This window comes from Falco punctatus (assembly GCF_963210335.1).
Source record: "Falco punctatus genome assembly, chromosome: 3".
NCBI classification, from domain to species: domain Eukaryota; kingdom Metazoa; phylum Chordata; class Aves; order Falconiformes; family Falconidae; genus Falco; species Falco punctatus.
In genome coordinates this window covers 43,260,552-43,281,982 of record NC_137582.1, presented here as the reverse complement: position 1 = coordinate 43,281,982, position 21,431 = coordinate 43,260,552, and the positions used below count along the sequence as shown (strand labels likewise).

Sequence of the window (21,431 nt, the reverse complement as noted above, 5' to 3'; positions counted from 1 at the left end):
TCTCCACCAATGCCACTGCAGTGATGGTGGGTAATGCCTCTGGTAAGCAGCTTGCAAGGTTCGGGTGGTCAGGGCACACGTGGACACAGGAGCCTGCAGCCTGTAAGGATGGTGCAGAGGGATGGGGAGGTCCTGGAACTGGGCCAGGGGCAACTGGGTGAGAGCCAATGCCAACTGCCTAAGCAGCCACAGGAGGCCTCTCACCACCAGCATCACCCTCGTTTCTGAATCACCAGCGTGATGCTGAGGCTCAGCTGTCTGGCAGCTCCAGATTCGTGGTCAGTAGAGCCAGGCCCCAGCTGCAGCCTCCTTTAGCACATGCCTTCAAGGACACAGGTAGTCCCTTTGACTTTAACTTAACACTGGGCACATCCTTAAGTAGCTTACAGAGCAGGGACTGTGTTAGGCTCTGTGCCAAAATCCACAGAACTAAGAGAAAACCCCTCTTAGGTTTTAGATTAGGCTTTGGTTGCCTCACCAGCCCTTTCCAGCAGTATTTTTGCCTGCTCTTGGGCAGTTTGTGCTCCTTGTCCTGCTGGTCAGTAGAATCTGGGTCATGTAGCCTTCTCTAGACTCATGAGGGTACATGGAGTCAAAAAAGTAAGAAGTGGTCAGGTCGGGTTTTTTCTTTTTCCCTGTTTTGGAAAACATTGGTTTGCATGTGTTTTTATATCTGTGTAAAAATTCACGTACACAGAATATCGCAGCTTAATGGCAAACTCAATTAAAACTTTACTTAAAACAAAATGGACAATCTTGCATGAGGGGACATGCTTGAATGCAGTCTTGTTTTATCTTGAGCATATGTTAGAAAGCAGAGCCATAGATGGAATTAAGGATTTTTCTGTGCCAATAGCATGCTGGTCAGTTGTTGGTCTCAGTATTGAGACAAAATAACTGTATTTATACATAAAACATGCAGATGGCAACTATCAGTCATCAGTTAGATGCAAATAACAGCTTTTCTTCTGGTCTTCCAGTATAAGATCAACATAAGTAAGTCTAATAGGAAACAGTCTGAATAGTTGCTACATGTCTTGTTTCCTTGCTGGTTTGGATCTTTGCCCTGTTAAGGAGGTTCTCTGTACGACAGTAGCAAGTCTTCAGGAAAGAATAAAAAACCAAAGAATGAAACACGCTTTCCCTTCTGTCAGGACTTTAATCTTCTTGAGAAAACTGTTTCTGGATCATCCTGGATAAGAGTCCTGATGGATCCACCTGCTTGGAACTTACCCCTGTGTTTTTTAAACTCACATTAGCTCTGGCCTCCCCAACTGCCTGTGGCAGTGCAGTGAGTGCTGTGGCTTAGTCATGATCAATGTAGAAAAGAACTTGGTTTTGTTCACACTCATTTTCAGGGACTCTGAGATACAGGGGGTCTAATGGTCAAAGATGCAGCTCTCGGTGAGTTTTGGTTGTGCAAGCTAATCTTTGTGAAAACTAATCTCCAGGAGCACAATTATTCACCACTCTGTATCCTCTGTAGTCATTTACCAGGTATAAAATGTAATTAAGTCCAAAAGACAGGTGAAGCCATGAAGAAATAACATTTGTAATTCACATTGTGTAAATTTAACTGATTGCCCGAGATATGACACAATAAGAAATCAAATTTGAGGTGTCTCAAAGGCATAGCCTATTCAGTAGATCCTGAAAAGCACCACATTTCAGTCTCCCAAGGAGAATACAGAAAGGTGCTGGAGAGACGCCACATTATTTTTCCATACTTTTATACATCTCATGCATGGAGGCAGGAGCCAAATAAAGCAAACCCCACAAATCCCACAATCCCCACCCAACAAAATCCCCTTTGGATTTTGTAAAGTAAAGCAGTGGGAAGCCCAAGTACCATGCTGCTCCCCCGTGACCGTGACAGACCACCCAATCTCCAAGGCTGGGTGTAACAGGATGGATTTGGCTCTTCCCTGTAGGTGGTAGCCATAGCTGATCATCGGCCCCACCGGACAGAGAAGCTGCAGCCCCACCAGGATGACCTCCTCCAGGTGCTGTACAGGGAAGATGAGGTGCAGGGCTTGGGCTGCCTGCAGAGCCGGCAGCGGGGACCCTGCCCTGCCAAGGGTGCTGCCCAGCACGGTAAGTCCACAGCAGCAGCTTTATTCCTCTGTGGCTTCAGAGCATTTTTAGATATTGCAGTCTTCCTGTTTGCACTTTGTTATGTTCCTGAAGGATACTTCCATGCTTAAAATGTCTGGTGGAATTAATGAGATAATTACCACAGCATTGCAGAGCTCTTGCTTTATTCACAGTCATAAACTCGCTTTATTCAGTCGTAAACGCTCCCCTTCTGAAGGCTGACAATATTTTAAAGATGATAGATTGCAAATGACTGAGTTTGCCTGAGTCATCTTATTATATAAGATCCCTGTTCAGTTGCTTAGAACTTACCAGAACATAATTATTTGGGATGAAATTTTAGATTCTGGATGTCAGCCACAGACCTGATTTTGTTTTTTCAACCAAAAATTGTTCAGCATATTTGTGAGAACCCATGAAGGAAAACAGAGTTTGCCAATGCAAAACCAAGGAAATCAGTAAACATAAATAGACTGGTCATTCAGCTCCTTCAGCACTGGTGTGTTATGTTTGGAAGGTCGAAGCTGGAGCTGGGCCATGCAGTTTGGCAAGGGGTGGCCTTTTAATCAGAAATGCATCTTTTGCTTTCCCTTGAAAGCCACCCAGATGCAGTCAACGTCATAAGCCTTTGAAAAAATCCCATGTGGCACGTGATTTGTAGAGACATTGAACAACTAACTGTTAAAAGGTGCTAAATCTGTAAAGCAGACACTACCATGTGTCTTCACATTCATTCTTCACACCACCAGTCTGCAGCCGCACTGCACATCAGCCATCCCATTAGGAGCACGGACCAGGCAAGAGCAGGACCTGGGAAACTGGGAAGGAAGAAACTCAGCTTGGGACTGTATGGAAAGATCTCAAACCAGGACGAGAGTCAAGGTGTGGCTGAACAAAGAACTGGGGCTACAGGGCTGGAGTGGTGAGAGGAGGAGGAATGGCTGGGACCGGCTGTGGGGTGAAGAGTGGCAGAGAGCCAGCAGGGCAGAAAGGAGGGACTGCTGGTCTCTGCTGTTAGGGGAAGCAAGAGGTGAAGGATGACAGGTGCAAACAGGAGAAAAGGTATAGGAACCCAAAAAGAAGAGCAGAAAAGAGGGAAACAATTCTCGTGGTAGGAGAAAGGGAAGGAAGTGGGCAAAGAAACTGGGATGCTGAATGGGAAAGATGGAGGAACTCAGTTTGAATTAGAACAAAAGAGAGATGAAAAGGACTGACTGAGGAGTGGAAGGAGGGGTCGAGGAGAGCAGGACAAGACAAACTCACCGGGAGCATCTGGACAAGACAAGAGAGCTACTGCAGGGCTGCCCAAGCTTGTGCAGCATGGTGAGGCTGTTTGTCAGATCCCTGTTCCCCCCAGCACAGAAGCTGCTCAGAGATTGCAGCAGGGCATCTCCTGCAATAGGTCCCTCGCATCTGTCCATCACTGCCACCAGACTGCTCAGTGATGCTTGGCACCTCACACGGCCAATGTATCTCCCTTTTCTGGGTGCCTGCTTCACACCTCTGACTGTGACACCCGGGAGCACTCAGTTGCTGCTGCACGAAAAACTGTGTTTTGACTATAAACAGTGCTGTGTCCTGCTCAAGCCTCCAGAAAACCCAGGAACTTTTAGTCTCAGTACCTACCTCTGTTTTCCTGGCGTAACTCCTTGTCCTCTAGAAGGTGATGAAGCTGTTTTTGTAAAAATTTGTGCAGATGATGACTACAGTGATCAGCAACACACAAAAACCCGTGAAAATATTAATAGTTCTGTCCTCAGAGGATTCACTGGTGGGGAAAGTAAGTGTAGGACTGTGCACTGAGAAATAAAAGCCAAGGATGAACTACTGCTTTCTGAGTCAACACTGTCTGTATGGGTGAAGCAGAAAGTCTGGAAAAATGGCTTCTGGTCTCAAATTAGAGACTGAATCTCAGTGTCTAGATCCTTGGAGGGGATGAGATAACTTTGATCCAATTCTGGTGTTTCATAGTTTTTGAGTGTCTGACTTTACAGATTTAGCATTTTAAGGGGAAGAAAATAGAAGTGCTTGCAAATATCTTTATGAAAAGAAAAATAGCTTTTTCTTATGATGTGCTGTGGTACCCGGTTTCACTGTACTAATACCTACACAGAGAATAGGGTGCCATGAGAGAGTCCAGAAAGGTTTCTTACAGCTGTTTCTCAACAGCTGGAGAGCCAGCACAATGTGATGTGAAGTGAGCTATATATATGTATATATATTTTCATTATATATGATATATATATATATATATGGATATGGATCCATCTATTTTCGTTAATCTCCTCCACATATATTTAACCCTTAAAAACATCCTTCAACTTTCTTACTGGAAAATAGTCTGTGGAGTTTTCCACGCTTGCTCCACAGATAAGTACTGTTGAATATTAAAGAGACTTCAGATCTGGTAAAGCACAACTTGGAAACTGGGTGATAGAGTGAACAGTTCAATTTCCAGAGTAGGTGAAAAATGTGTAAACAAGGGCACAGATGAAACCATCAGCACATTTATTGCTGTATCAGAGCATAAAGCATTCCACATGTGGGAAGGCAATTAGGTGTAGAGGGAGGCCACAACCAGCAATTCCTGAGTGCACTCAGAGCTGTACTTTGCTTCACAGGATGGATAGATTAAGAAACAGTTGGACTTATTCTCCCAGAAGGAAGTACTCCGTTTTGTACCAAGTTTTTGTACAAGCACTCATCTTGGAAACATAGGGCAAGTCAGAATAACAGGCGTGGAGCAACCTTTATCCCAGGCTTGGGCATCCATAGCACCTTCTGGAAGTGGAATTCACTCTGTACCCACTCACAACTGTCCTGAGGAGCGCTTATGAACCTGAAGCCATGAGGACTTACTTTTGCTTAGATAATTTGCTAAAAGTTTGTCAGAAAGAATATTTTCTGTATCTAGTAAGAGAGACAGGGTGAAAGGGAGAGTCAGACAGTATAAGAGCAAACAAAACAAACAAACAAAAAAATATGGACGTTAGCTGAAGCACTGCTGCCTGGAGCCACTTGCTGAATACTGTTAGTACCTAATAAGCAAGATGAGAAGAGGTAATTGAATTAAACTTTCACATGAGTGATACAGTTACATACCTAATGGAATTACTGGCGGGGGGGCAGGGAGCAGGAAGAGAGAGGCTGGTTAAGGCATTTGTCATGGTCAGATATTGCCCCCAGAAGGAGAAGACAGTTCTGATTGCTAACTCATGCTGGAGACAGCACTATAAGCAGCACCTTGGCTATTTCTGATGTTTGCTTCATTATTTAAATTGCATTGGTCACAGCAGTTGTGAATCATATTCTATCCTCTGTCTTGGTGAATCTTGGTGTTTCTGTAGATCCTTGCTCTTCACTTACCTGAATATCCTTTTTAAAAACAGCAAACAATTGAAAACAGCCAGAAACAGAAAGATTTTTTTTTTTTTTAAAAGAGAGATTTCCACATTCCCAAGCCAAATGAGAGGATTTGGCTCCATGAAAAAAATCTGGCATCCCTCAATCATTTATTTCCTCGGCACCACTGGCAGAATGTCAGTGAGCATTTATCTATGGATAAGTTATTGGCTGAGCACTCACTCGGAGCTAAAATGTAATCTTCAGATTTGAGGACAGCAGAGAGAGGTACCACTCAGCCATAAGCAGTCAGAAAGGGTGAAATCCCTTCCTGTGACGGCGTGGATGTAGCACACATCTCTGCCCAGGCAAGAATAACTCCTGAGGGCAATCCAGAAAGGAGAATGATCTCCTAGGCAGGAGAAACCTGGAAGTGGGGACTCCAAGATGCACAAAACCTGCATTACCCAACCTCTGCTGAGAAGCAGCAGATGGGACCATTCTTTGTATATACATACACATGAGTGTTCACAGAGGGGGAAGGAGCCTTAGCTTGGCCTGCTGAGGACAGTTCATCATCTCATTTGAAAAGTCTAGGAGCTAGCAGCTGGGTGACTTTCCAGAATGACTTAAGTAATTCCAAAATCACTTATTTTGACATCACGGTAGATGATCAATAAAGAAACTTCTGCACTTTTGGCTATAATCAAATCTAGTGGGACTATCACCTGAATCTGGGTTCTGTTCATATCTGGGTTTAACTGCATGAAAGGAGGCTTTTAATACAAGCTGTGCCAATGGGATGATTACCAATAATGCCATGTTTCTTATGCTTTGCAGTGGGAATTACTGAACAAGAGTCATCCAAGTCCTGTAATCACCTGCTGGATGGAAAATCTTTGGTAAGTAAATACAGCAAGACCAGCAACTACTGTCTGATGCATCCTAAAACCCAGTACCTGTCAGCATGTCCCACATTAACAGCATGTCAGTCCGTTGTGGTACGTGCAGACTTCACAGCCTTTGTTAAGGCTTTGAGACACGATTTACACCAGAGAATCCCCAGCTAAGAGCAGAGACTGGCATGGGACAGCTGCCCCTCAGGGAACCAGGAATGGTTGTGGGATGGAAACAGGCAGGCTCCCATTCTGGATGCTCAGCCATCTGCAAGAACTGGGAGAAATTAGCCTCTTGTTTCTCAGGGAATTTCACAAACTGGGAAAAAAATATTTTCCAAAGTGAACAAGCATGAAATAATTCATATTCTCCAGAATACCAACCTGACATAATAATCAGATCAAAAATGTCAATCAAGACTTGATGGGAAAATCATCATATGAATCCCAAAATTTGTTCTATAATTGACAGACAAATTTTTTTGGTTAAAAATTACTCAGCTTTACTAAAATGTTTTCCCTCTCTTCTTTTTCTTACAAAAAACCCCAATTTTCAAAGTCTCTACATTTTATGAAAACCAGACTTTTAAAACAAAATAGTCCTTTGAAAAGTTTCTGACCAACATCAGACCATGCTATAGAAACTTTATGGCTTCAGATGCTCTTTTGAATGGCTGCAATATACTTGCTGGCTGGTAGCTGGGCTACACTCGAGAAAAATGACTGTACAATATTGAAGGGTGGTAAAAATTAATGGTATTCAGCATAATTAAACTAATTGCACCTACCAATAATTAACCCAGTTAAATTTCAAAGAATGCTTGCAAAAGTAATTTCAAACATCTTTAAGTCTTGGGATACTGGCAGAACACACTTAAATGTACCCAGTCTCAGATTAATCCCACAGGAAATAGCCCTAGACAGATTAAGACCAGTTATAGTAGTGACAATAATATGAAGAAATTTTTCAGTATTGCCAGTTAAATCAATAAGTGTGTTTGTTGCCTGAAATGACAAAAGCACATCACAATTTTTGACATTTTTTCTATTTCTGGGCAACCCACACTTTAGCTTACCATCTTGGAGGATATGCCAGCCTCAGTGGCCTGTTTATGGGAAAAAGTGTCTTAGTTCTGGTGGGCAATTTACAATCAAATAAAGCCAGGAGGAAGTCAATGGTTAGGCAGTTGGGGGTCCAGGGCAGAACTGGAGCACGAGCCAGCCCCCCCTCACTGCAGAGCAGCACCCAGCAGAACAGGGAAATATTTCTGAACATGTCAATGGCTGGGACGGTTGCTTGCCAGCCAGCTGCAGAGGTGGCCTGTGACGAGCTGCAAGGGGCAGGCTGCTCGGTCAGCACCGTGCCTCACCTCCTAGGTGAGCTAGGCGTAAACACTAGGGAATAAAAAGTTCTGCAAGCCTCCCTCCTTTGACGGGAGGTGTAATTCTTGCTCATACGAGCCCTGTGCTGAGCTCAGGGAGACTGCTCATGTGAGCAATCAGCATTTGTGTGGGTAAGAGTCGGGCAGTCAAATCCTTAACCCGCTTTCTCTTGTTAAGAGATTTACAGTATTTATCGATTTTCCTAAACTGGCCTCTTTCCTCAGATGAACCTGTGGTCCCTACTCATCAGTAGCATTTCCTAATGACACGCTTTTTGCTCCCACAGGTTCCACCATCACCAGTTGCCCATATCACGGTGAAAGCGGTGACTGTCACAGACTCGCTGACAAGTGACAGCACTTCTACGGAAAAGTAAGTCCCTTCCCACCCCCCCAGCCAAGCCTGGGGGGCTGCGTGGGGTGCTGCCGAGCAGGGAAGGGGACAGGGCACATCCACCACAGGTCACACTCTCACCAGAAACACAAAGAAGCGTTCAGCTGCAGATCTCCTCTGAATCGGAGCTGTAAAACCTCAGTGATTTACAGTAAAGCCATGCAACTTGCTTCCCAAAGGCAAGGAGAGATCATCTAAAGGACTTGCTGATTATATTTTCAGCCATGGCCATTTATATGGCTGCCCTGGTGCCAGTTACAGCTCTGCTTTATCACTAGGGAAAAAAGCATCTAAAATCAAAATTTAAATAATTTCCCCCCAAGTCTATAATATTTGCCCTAGGACAGCTTAGAAAATGTAATATTTTTTTTGTTCTAAAAAATGCTTTATTGTCTTTAAGTGTAATTAAGGAACAGCTTGACCATAGTACAAGTGCACTCATCAGTAGGCAGTTCCCAGACACGAATCTGGGTGATATTTGAGATGTCACCATCGACAACTGAGGGACAGCAACAAATCCATCATCACAGTGTCCTCACACTCCATGCACAGAGACAAAAATCCCCCTCATCCAGAATAAGCCAGCTCAGCCCCCTTGGCCAGGCGGAGCTCACCCTGCCTGGGCACTGCTGTGTGGTCCCCAGGGCTTTGGTGGAAGGGCCCAGCTTTGTCCCTGGGCCACCTGCCAGCTTCTTGTCTGGTAGCAAACACTGCATTTAGGATGCAGCGATGCATTTAATAGTGGTCCCGCTTGTATAGAGCCCATCCCCTTGTGTGAGTGTTCCCTCTGATAATGAGGGAATAAGGGGCACTGAGCGGAGCCGGGGCAGCCACATATCCAAGCCCACTGCCCTGCACAGCCCCTGCTGATCCCAGACTTGCCAGTCCCAGGGTTGGGATGGGCACAGACATACCTTTACAACCAGGCACCCCTTGGTATTCAGTGGCCGTGGGGCTGAATGCTTTGTGCATCTGTGCTCTATTTGCTAGCCACAGGCAGCACTGGAGAAAGACAGCAGAGTATGACCTGAACCTGCCACTGGGAGCAGAAGCTTCCCTACCGCTGACAGGAGGCAACCTGTGTGGGACGCCCAGCCTCCTGAGGAAGATGTGGATGAAGCACAAGAAGAAGTCAGAGTACCTGGGGGCGACAAACAGTGCCTTTGAGGCAGACTGATAAGGCTCAGCAGCACTTGGAAAGACAGAAGGTCCTTTAGCCAAGACAAGGTGCTCTAGGATTGATGAGGGAACAAACACGGCACAGCTCATTCAAGAATACGATAAACTTTTTATTACTTGATGCCATTGCCTCAGAGCGGCAGGAGAAAGGCTAAGGTAAAAATGGTGAACATGATGCAACTCACTGGCTTCTTTGTTGCAATATACTAAAATCCCAAGTATCCCACCAGATTTACATCTCGACTCAATGATGCTGAAACTACTGCTGGCCCATTCACCATTTCACACATCCTATCTGAATCAACACAGACTTGCAACAAGAAAAGCCTGCCAGGAGGTTTGTGTATTCCTGCAAGGCAACAGATCGATTACAGAGTGCCATTAAATCCCAGGGGTCTGCTCATTGTCTGCCACTGCTTGTCCTCTTCCTCCTTTCATATCATGAGATAAAAGCCGCATCTTATGATATGCTTCGTGGAATGACATAAGCTAAACATCTTTTTTCTTCAGTTTTGATGTTCTAGGACAGGAGTAAAAGATGCAAAAAATTTAAAAGAATGGCTAAGTTTGCCAACACACATTTACCAAACTTTGCTACGTGACAAGTTGGTGTTTCACAGCGTCCTGCCGGATGAGCAATTGGATAACCTCAAGAGATACTTTTTTCCATAGAAAGAGTTTGTACGTTAAGTGGTAGTCGGCAACTTACTCCCTACCCATGTGGTACAGGATATTTCACTAACTACACAAAGTACTAGCAGGAAAGAGAATACGTAGATGGTGCAACTAGGTAACTAATAAGGTATTTGCATATAGAATTATGAATAGATGGATTTAATGGAATTTGCTCAAAAAAATTTCTCAAGATTTTTTTTTCAATTTACAAATTGCTGGTCATGGCCCCTTGGGTTTTCCTTTCAAAAAAGAAAGTTTTACAAAAAAGATTTCACCAGCATTACAGACAACATTATACTAGCCATGAACAGTACTTGCCTCATATGAGTGCTCCCCTGGTTATCATAAAAGACTTTGGTTTTCCTAAATACAGAACTTTATAAAATTGGAGGAAGCATATCTCCTGTTGCTCATAGTAACGAGGATTTTCTCTAGTCTAACTGCCAGTGCTCCAAAGCATAAATGAAAAATAAAATCTTACTCTATGACAGAGGCAGAGGAAAGAAGCGCCCACCTGAAACCTGCTTGCCTGCAGCCAGTGTAGTAACATGCACTGAGATGCCATCATACACAGTGCCACAGCACCGAGGCGGGGAGGCTCCAGAGCCGTGAATCCACCAAAAGCCTGAATGGTGCATCCACAGCATAATGGCAGTTACAGCTCCTTCCCCTTCTATTACAACCACCTGGGCAACTTCTGCACTTGGGGCAGCTGCTGACTTCATCCACTGCTTGTGTTAAGATCATTTTCAACCCGGACTTAGAAAAAAGCATATTCTGAATTTGTCATACAGTGCAGGGCTGCGGGAGCCTTGGATTACAGCCTGCAGAGCTGTGGGCTCAGGCAGTTATCCCCAGTCAGGGATCACCAGCTCAGAAATACCGGGTTACCAGCTGGTCAGGAGGGAGAGGCTGCTGAAGCAGCCAGGTCCTCTGGCTTTGGGGCAAGCAGGTAAGAGCAGCACACAGCAAAGCTTCGCAGCTTGACAACACGAGCAACTGAAGTCCATGGGATGGGAAAATATCTGCAGCAGCCCGGTAGCTTTACAGAGCAAATGTCCCCCAGTGGCTCCAAGGAGGGCAGCAGGGGACACCTGTGTGGCTGGATGTGCTGGAGAATGCAGTAGGATGGAAGTTCTCATTTTTAAAGGTACTGTGGCTTTTCTACTACAGCCGGAGTCTGCCAAGAAGGAGAGAGGCAGTAGACCTTCATAAGATACTTCTGTCAGCCCTCACACTCAGCTGCCTGTCACTGCTTCAGTCACAGGCTTCTCCTTCAGAGGTGCTCAACAACTCACAGAGGACAGCCTCGCAGAAAGAAATCACACAGACTCTCCCTCTTCCTTAGCAAAGGCAAAAGTCCTTCTCTGGCCCAGCAGCCTGACAGGGGGATGATTTGCTCTCCTGCTTTTCTTTCTTCCTCCTGGGAAAGAAGGAGAACACAGCTCCTTGTTAACCACATGCTGAACGGCCCCAGCTACTGGCAAGGCCAGGAGAAGCGGCGATGGTGGCCCGGCATTGACTATGTGTCACCAGCCACAGCACGCAAGAGCAATGCCAGTGCCCGCAGAAGGCTCCACACCTGAACAGCCCAGAGCAGTTTTCTCACAGCGGCCACCTCACCTTTCAATTAGAGCCTGACACATTGGCCCTGTGTAATAGTCTGGACACTGTGACCCTGCCAGCATCAGGTCCTCCATGATTCAACCAAGCTGGAGACATGGCCAAGACTTCCCTGAAACATCTTTTACAAGTATCACCAACCACACTACACCCCCTCGCCCAGCCCATAGAAACCCTGCCAGAACCCTCAGCCTTGTAGGCACATGCTATTATTATGCATATAGGTAAATCTAACAAGCTCAGTGGGACTGCTCTCTTGCACAGCAACGCGTACACTCAAGGAGTAGGGAGAATAGTAATTACCAGTTCCCTTTTTTGGTCTTATTCCCTAAATAAAGGAAAAATAAAGAAAATGAACAGACACCGGGAAAAGTCCACTTGCTGAATTTGGGGTAGTTAAGACCGTGAGCATTTGTGGTACCTGCCCTTGTAGCTAACGTGACCCATAGGGCACCCAACACAACAGTCCAGGGCAGCAAGTTCTGTCTGTTGAGAAAGCTGTATCGTAGTATTTGTTAATTAATAGCTTTAAGCAGTATGAAGATGGAGGTGAAGAGGAGATGATTAATGTTTCTACCCAATAACTACTGTATCTTTAAATGTGTATTTATGGTTTTCTTATTTATTTAATTTAAAATTTGGATCTACAAAAGGAGGAGACATTTATAAGAAGCGTATTTAATTTCTCTGTTCCAGGAACTGCTGTGGAGATTTCTAGTATTGTAGTAGATACTTATTTTACTGATTCAAATAAAATATGTCCTATTCATAAAAAAAAATAATAAAAGAAACAAGTAGCATGCGGTAACATATGTGTCTCAGTGACTTAAAAGCTTTTGGGAAGCATTCAGTGGCAAGTAAAGGCAAGTTTTATGGTACTGAAGAATATGAACACCTGATAGCAAAGAACTCAAATTTTTCTTCCCACAGGGAGAGCCTGAAAGTGTATGCTTGGGAGTGGCTCCAATATTTTATGGGTGTTAGAATCATTGTCTGTTATCAGATACTCAGAGAAAAGCCTTGGCCCTGCCAGCAGTTAGACATTAGACAACACATTGCACACCTGACCTCAAGCGCGTTGTGCGTTATGGATATGACATTTAGTCTGACTGCAGCCCTGGGAGGTAAGCAGGTCACCTCCCATCAAACAAGAGCACCAAGACAAAGACTTCTCAAGGGTAGTTAAGGCTCTGGTAGAGAATAAAGCCAAGTGCTCCCCCATCATCTGTCCTACCAGTTGACAACAGTCACTTAACCTACCTCAAACACAACACCGTCCTTGGAGACCCTATGTTAAACCACGGCCCAACCCAAGGTGGGTCACACAGGGGTGCAGGAGCCCAAGCTAGGGGAGCTGACTCAGGACTGCAAGGGGAAAGACCTTAAGACACAAGGAAAGAGAACGTATGGTGTTGGCATCCTTCACCAACCCAGACTTCGGCAAGCCCATCCATTACAGGATGACTTGTCCCCCTGCCTACAGCACTGCCCATACCCCACGCAGCTCTGGTGAAAAGGTGCCACGTTTCTGGTCCTTCCATTACAGACAGTGTCTGCATTTAAAATGAGCATGTATCCTCATGGGGAGTGTCATCTTGGTGAGTGCCCACACCGCAGGATTTGGCACAGATTTTTTCCAGGACATGGGGTAACAACCTGGCTTCTGCTAGGAACTCATCTGCAAATACCCGACCTTTAGTCATACGTTAAAAATATCAGCATGAGTATGGAAGAGGATGTGGATATGCAATACATTTTCCAGATGAAACCGTACAGAAAGCAATGTTGGGCTGACTCCAGCGCACTGCCAGAAAAATGTGAACTAGTGTTTAAAAAAAAAATAACTGTACCATTTTTCCATCAAAGACAGAGAAGTTGTTAACGGTGCAGCTGAAAGTATTGCCTCTGGCACTGCCTGACACATGCATGTTGTCATACTTTATAGCATCTGTGAGGAGATGCTTTTTTCACAATGTTTCATGTCATTTTATTATTTTGGGTTCCCTGGAACTAGAAACTAACTGGGGTAACCGACCTGACTGAAATAGACTGCATAGTGACTATCCTTCACACCTACAGTAATTTATATTTCATTTCCAAAAAAAGGTTTCTAATTTCTTCTCACCATTTCAAAAACAACTTCGTGATAGAGCTACTCACTAAAATATCCATCATTACTTTACATACCACTTTATTTAAATAAACTGTAGTAAATTTAAAGCTAGGCTACTATATAAAGTAATTCCTACTGATGCATGAAAAAAAATAATCTCAGAAAGGCTTTGCCTGCCTTTCTTCCCCTTTTGCACTCACTTCACAGATCCTGTAGCAAACAGGTTTGCCAGAAGAGTTGATCACAGACACATCACCGTTTGGGGGAATACCACACACTTTCTACAGAAAATATTTTCAACTCCAACATTGGCACCTACAGAATAATTTCACATTTGAGAGTTACCCAGCCAGAAAAGTTGCAACATCAGACTTGTGCACACGAACAAAACTGAAACAAGTCAGATTTCTCAGATGAAATCCCTGCCCAGAAAGGAGTTACGTGGAGTCTGCAAACGATATAGATGTCAAATAGCCATAAATATTTTATGAGATATTTTTTGAGTCTCAGCACTAACTCCAAAGTTTATTCATGAGCAGCTCAACCCTACATGGCATTCAAAGCCCCCCCTTTTTTTAAGGGGCAGAGCTATCATTAAATGAATGGGCACACAGGTCACTAAAAAACTAAAGTGTTTAGAATGAAAACAAGAAGCTGAATTAGATTGTTAGATGAAGGCCCAGAAAAAAAACAAGCAGCTGAGCTCAAAGGGGGACAATTCAGCATGAGACAGAAGCACGTGTGGATGATGTCCCTCTTCTCAGCCATCAGACTGGAGTCACTGCAAAAGAAGGCATTATGATTAACAGCTCTGTTAATAAGCCTTAGGGAGCAGCCAGGGCCCCCACAGCTGACCCGAAGGCGGGAGATCAGCACAGACACTCACTGGCAGCCCCCGCTCCCAGCCAGGTGTTTCACCCCGTTAGACCTCCTGCCCTGCAGATTCACGGGCCTAACATCTTACTATGCTTTATTTTAGACCCATATTTTCCTACGGCGCCGTCACGTTTTGCATATCAGTGAAATAGTAAGAAGCAGCACACAGTCTATTTGCCCGATGCTCCTTTTTTTTGGGGAGGGGGGGGTGCACTGGACCATAAAGCAGAAGAGACATGCAAAGAGCCCTGCAGCATGCGCAGTCCTTCCCCCCCACATCTGATGAGGCACTTTTGGGCAAAGCGAACCCTTGGCGCAGGGAGCTGACTCTGTGAAACCAGCCGCTCCGCCGCCGAGGCGCTGCCTGCTCCCACGCTGCGCCAGCAAAAGCAAAGGCGGGGTTTGAGAAGAACAGCATCCTCGTCCAAAGCTGTTGTCTGAGTAACAAGGACCACTAAACACACAGCAAAAGCTCCAGAAGTTACAGGCTGCTTTAGCCCAGGACTGCAGTGACAAGCCTTGCAACACTGTATTTAACTGACTGCACAGAAAGTCCTTCAAGTGATTTTTTTCTAATAAAGACACGAACCTTTCCTGTGAAAATTTTAACCCTGTAACTTCTTTATAACTCTATCCCAGAGCCCTTGTAACACTGGGTATCTGGTATTTGTCCTGTAAGTTAGGATGCAAGCAGATTTTTCAACCTGATTTGAAGCAAATTGGATGAAGATTTGTCTATAATGAACACTTATACATGGGGTTCATCAACACTCAGACTCTTACAATGTCTGTTCTTTTAATCACAATGGTAACATCTAAAAATCCAGGCTTGACTGATTTTTTTTTTTAATCATTTATATCATAAATAGCGATATCAAGCTATTTGGCTGACAACAACATGCTTGAGGTGGGTTATCCCATTAGCGGAAGAGACACAAATATTCTAGGGGAAAAAAACAAGAAATAAGCCTCCAATCATTTTCTTCCATGGACAAACCCTTTGACACAGAGACCGCCAGCAGCTGGCATGTTGGGCTCCTGTGCCTCAGTGCACCAGCCGCACACAGCAAAGGCAAGGTCTGTGCAAAGCCGCCATGGGGTAGGGCAAGCCTGTGAATAGAGGATGCTACCACCCAAGCTGGGCTTGTGCAAGGGAGCCTTTATTTTGCGACCGTTGCACCCATCTTAGCTGATGTCCGACTGATGCATGCTAAAGTAGCTCCTTTTGCAGGCAGGCACAAGGCCTTCACCAGACAGTGGGTCTGCGGATGGAAGGCAGAGATGCTCAGTAACTACGTGGTGCCCTTTCTCCCCTCACTTTTGCCACCTGAAGAAACAAGACAAACTCCATCAGTGTGACAGAGTCACCCCACACGTGCAAAACAGCTACGGTCTGGTTGCCACCACTCCAGCACCTGTTTTACCCCATGTCAATCCTCCCGGCAGGCAAGGAGCAGTAACCAGCACATGGTCCCTTGCCAGGAACCCCAAAGATCAGGAAGGCTCAGCCCAGGCTGCCTTCCTCCCCCACCAACGGTACTCCCGGCCATGCTGCAGCCAGGCCCACATGCCTCCTCATGCCAGGGAGGACATATATGTGAAGTGCTCACACATCCATCAGTGCAAGCATGCAGAACAGGGTCTGGCCTGATTTGCATAGCAGCCACAGCAGCTGGACACATCAAGGGCCTCTCTGCAGACCATCTCCTCAGCCCCCAGGGTTAAAAATACCTTCTTACTGCATGTGATCACTGCTGGGCTGGAGACACGTGTAATTAAAGCTCAGCCAGGACTATCAGTAGGGATGGAAACCCTCTGAATACAAAAAGTACGGGGGTCAGCAGCCTCAGCCCCCATGGAGGGTCAATAAAACATTTCCTCACCTGGTCCAGGCACTAAAGCAGGTGCCAGCAGCTCCATGCAGATAGTACAGTAAGGAGGAAGGCTGCGTGTTCAGGCTGATAATGACCTTTCTGCAAAAGCAAGAGAAACAGCTTATTCATGCAACTCTTGATTTTTGGTGTGACCAGCTGGCTCACACCAGTCTCACCAACAGCCCCCAGCTGATGTCTGAAGAATTGTATGAATTACCAGTGCAACCATCGCACACCAGCATCGTACTGACACAGAGCACAGCTCTGAGACCAGGTCATCTTCCCACAGATTTGCTCAGCTCTACACTACAACACCACATTTCAGCAGGTGAAAGAGGGCTCCACCTATAGCTGCTGACACACACTGGAGCCTTCAGGTCATCCCACTGGGCAGTTCAGGTCCATACCCAGATTTCGGGCAGCACACCACCCCCAGAAACCCTGTGAGGGTGTGGGAGGGTGCTGGATGCCCTGCCCAAAGTGTGGGAAATCCCTGCCCTTCCTAGGTATCCTCTAGTGGAGAAGAGAGGCGGGCAACCACCCAGGCATGCAGAGGTAAACGCTGCTTTACTTAGACATCGGCTCCGTCTTCACATCTCTCCCTCTCTCACTGGCTAACCTGGCTGGCACCATCATCTTCTGCCTCATAGGTGGCTGCATTTTTCTTAGGCAAGTGTTGGTATTAACAGGCTTGCAAACTGTTGTTCTGCAAGACATTTAAAAGCTCAGAAAAACAGACTTCAACAAAATAAAAATATATTCAAGCAAGTCCAAGTGTCTAAGGGTAGGAAAATTGCTCTGCTACAATAAACCTCTTCACCTTTACAAAGGCACAGGTATGAATTGTGCCACAGCCACCAAGCTGAAACCTTCAACAATGGTCACTGATAGAAAACAGGGAAAAGTAAGATTGAATATTCCGACAGAACAGGTATAGAAGCATGCACACAACTCCTGATGGCCCATTGACGGCTCCATTTTCAGTAGCTCACCTGAAATGCAAAGCTGGCATGCAATGCAGTCACCAGAATGCTGAAGGAGGCTCTGGCCAGTCCAGACTCCCGGGACTGTGCCCTGCCATCATGGAAGTCTCCTCCACAGGCTCCAGGGCAGGGGGGTTCACCCTCCTGCCAAAGGAGAAGCCTTGCCTTCACAAAAGGGGGTCAGCAATACAAACCTCAGTACAGTCTGTGTTCAGTTGCTCATGGTTTTGGAACTGGTACTTCTGGTTTTTTCCATGAGGACTAATATTATTGGAAGAACCTCAAGGCAGCTTGAATACTTCCTTCCTCCCAGATCTGATGAACACAAAAGAACCAAACCCTCTTCTCTCCAGTCTCCTTTTTGATGCACCAGAATAAACTATTTAACAGACATTTTGGGGTGAAGTTGGAGATAAGTAAGGTTAAGGAGCCAGTTTTATGCAAGAGGCAGGTCAGCCAGTTACAGCGGTCACTTCTGTCCCTAGAAATTAAGAGGTCAACAGCAAAGCTTTCCTGCACAACCCATAACAGAAGGAAAACTCCCAAGTCATCTCCTTCACACCCAGTTGTGCTCCCGGGTTGGGGGATCACTCCTATCCTGCCATCACACACTTTGCAAATCAAGAGATTTTAACGAGAACTACCTGAAAATACCCTGTCCATAGTCATTAGGCAAAACCCCACACATATCTCCCAAATGATCTCTCAGAGTTCCCAAATAAAAAACAATCAGTCTAAGGGGGGGGGAAATTTACCAGGGTACAGTGGACAAGTGCTTGGTCCAGCTGCCACCTGAACTTTACAAGTCCATGCATGTAGATTCAGCTTCAAACGTCATGACATCTCTCCTGAACAGGCAGATATGCAGTCCCACTGATACTAGCACTTCCTAGCCACACAGAGATGCTGGTACCTGAGCGTGCCACTGGGCCTGCTCGCTTAGCTCAACTTTTAACTGAATTAATACTATCTTTTTCTCCCATCCTACCATAGTCAGACTTTGCATGCTCATGGTGAATTTTCCCAACATTTTTACTTATTTGCATTTTTGACTGTTTAAGCAGGGCTGCCTCCAAGCACCTTTGCAGAACACACCTTTGCTATGAATGCAAGTAGTGCCCAGCAACAGAATTTGAAGGAGGTAGAAGGACGAGGCAGACCAGGACTGCTTCCGACAGCTGGGCCTGCTCTTGGCTTTTCCACCTGCAGCAGAGCTGAGCTGCTGTGGGGCAGGTGGGTGGGCTGGAAGGGGGTGCTCATGCTGCCCTTGGCGCAGAACCCGGCAGCAAGCCGTGGGAAGTGGGAAGCTGAACAGGATCAGAGGCTGCAGGTGCTTCTCCCCTGCAATTGCTCTTGCAACCACTACTTCCCTTCAGGGCAACATTTCTCTTCTTACCTTGCTGTTACCTGCTCCTTTAAAGCTGGAAATGAGAGAAAGGCCCTTACTCCCCCCTTCCCCGGGGGCAATGAACACGACACTAACCCTTGCAGGCTGGGTTATAAACACAGAGCCTCATGAGTTCTGGGCAAACCTTTACCAGCAGGAAAGGTCAGATGTAAAGCTACTGACAGCATCTGTCATGAGCTGAACTGAGGCTCTGAACCTAAAAACTCTTCTTAATGTGATTTCCAGAGGTGGATTCGAAATCTGCAGCTATTTACAAACATGTTGCTGAGGGCCATTCATTTTATGCATGAGCCAGGAACACCTCAGGTATGGAGAAATTCCCCCCACCATGTATTTATATCCATGTTTGCTACTGAACCGCTGCTGAGGGAGGGAGGGAGATGCACCTGCTGTCACCGAGGTCCTCAGGAGCTCTGCAGGGGGAGAAGCATCTGCAGTCAGCCAGCCCTGCACTGCAGCCAGCCCCAGCTTTCCTCTCCAGGGTCAGCTCCGGTGGAGCCCCTGCGCCCACCCGGACCTTTGCCATCTCCAGCTGCGCCCCGAAAGCACGACCTTGGGCGACCCAGGCCACGTTTGCCATTTTTCCAATGCCAGCCGAACAAAAGCAATGGAAGATATAATACGTTTTACACATTTGCCCAACGCCATTGGCAACAGGCTCTCAGTTGAGGGTCTGCATTGTTGCGCTCAGCTGGAGCCAGCTAAGCTGATTTGTCCAGGCCCGCAAAACTCCCCTTTCACGGGCCAGTGACTCTGGTCAAAGGACAAACTGACAAGGTCCCATCTTGGCCCCAGCTGCCAAAAGGTCCACCCCCTCCACCTGGCCCTGCAGGGAGGTGGGAATTGTTCCCGAGCGCTGGATTTCTTTCTTCCTTGGGCTTCTTGTTAGATGACCAGGTCCACGCTGGAGGAGTTTCCAGGCTCCCTCGTTCTCTTGTCCTGGGCTGGAGGTCTCCCGCCCTAGCCTGGCTTGCTAAGCCACTAAAACAGCCGTGCCAGCTCTGCAGGCCAGTATTTGCAAACTATGCAACTATGCAACGTACAAACACAAGTGTAACCATTGCTTTGCTGCTGGCCAAGGAAAAACACTTGCGCTCCGCTAAACACCAGGAAGGGCACAAAAGGAGCATCAACTCAGCAAACACAGGATGCGCCATACCCAATCACGGCAAGTTCGCTAAAGGAGAGGCTGTATTAACAAAAACAATAAAAAAGAAAGAAAAAAAAAAGGGGGGGGGGGGGCCAGCAGCAGTGGGGAGGGAGAAGAAAAAGCTCTCCTCTTCCCGCCAAAAATTATGCGGCAGCAGGTCCACAGAGTGTCTGCCAGATGACCCGCTTGTCACACTCATAATTGCTTCCCATCTGGTGTCTGGAGCACACAAAGACTGGCCGTTTGCCAGCGCAGGACGACGCACAAACTGGCCTACTTCTGGTGACACAGGCCCTCCAGACACTGCTGAGCCGCTCGTTTCCGTATGGCTGAGGAGAACGTGGCATTCATTTGTAAATTGCCGGCGGCAGATTTATCCGGCTACTGGGGCGGGCGCCGCTCTGCCCAGCAAAGGCGCTTCCCCTCTGCTGCGTGGCACAGCCCCAGTGCTGGGGCAAGTCCTCTCCGGCACCCAGTTGCCACAGATCCACGCTTGCCAGCGTGAGACGAAAGCAAACAAGGACGCTGTCCTTCCCGCACGCCTCTTGGCTTTAAGAGTGCATCAAGCCAACGCATCCCTACACATACACACAACCACAACCGCTCCGAATTATGAAGCTATTATATATACAATTATTATATCTGAATTATGAATTATATCTGAATTATGAAGTTGTTATATATACAAACTTACTCTTTCCGTCTGATGTATATGCATAGCTCATTGTTTTCATACAGTTCCTACAAAGACTTTTGAGGCACTCCATATCACTGCTTATGAGCATGGTCCTTCAATAAGCAGTTTTCTCTGGGCTTTTTTTGGTCTGTTTTATGGGTTTGTTCTACTGATAGTCTGGGGCTTTTTTAATTAGTTGCTATTTAATGTCTATTGATGTAAGAACTTAATACCCTTAGGAAACTGAGCAAGTATTCCTTAACCTTTGGGATAGACCATTTTAAAGCAGGGTGCACAACATGTACTAAAGTGTGCTCTAAAGCTCAGTTGGTTGTACAACCACCAAACGTCACTTTGACAAGGAGTAACTAAGATCAAACAGCTGGCCAATGGTCTGCAAAGTAGTAAATGTTGAGTAAGCAGAATCCTCCCTCTCCAAAAGGCAAAAGCACCCTTTCCTCTCAGGCTATGATGCAGGACAGTCGCAGATGTACATCACTGCCAGCCAATACACAGGCCATTCCCATTTTGCTTGTGCTAAGGCCATTAACATCCATCATCTCTGTAATCAGAGAGTGTGATGACACAGGAAATCAGAAGTCAGGTAAATAATCCAGAGACTCTACAAATAACCCCAAATTTCTGTAAAAGTCAGTGGCAAGCAGACAGAACGCCCTTTGCAAAAGCAACTGTATCACGGGGGTGACGCAGTCCAACAGCAGGCACTGTCAGAGGACTCCTTTCAGTTCTGTACCTCACAAAAAAC

At 46.1% G+C, this 21,431-nt stretch overlaps 1 protein-coding gene across 1 annotated transcript in view; it reads left to right on the top strand.

Moving 5' to 3' along the window:
* Positions 1–18,129, top strand: part of VXN (vexin) — a 35,092-nt gene extending 16,963 nt beyond the window's left edge. The window contains exons 4-7 of the mRNA XM_080380471.1: positions 1,932–2,094; positions 6,277–6,338; positions 8,002–8,087; positions 9,099–18,129. Of these exons, the coding sequence (XP_080236597.1) occupies positions 1,932–2,094; positions 6,277–6,338; positions 8,002–8,087; positions 9,099–9,285 (498 nt within the window). The 3' untranslated portion in view covers positions 9,286–18,129. The remainder of the gene's footprint in view (positions 1–1,931; positions 2,095–6,276; positions 6,339–8,001; positions 8,088–9,098) is intronic.
* The last annotated feature ends 3,302 nt before the right edge of the window (positions 18,130–21,431 follow it).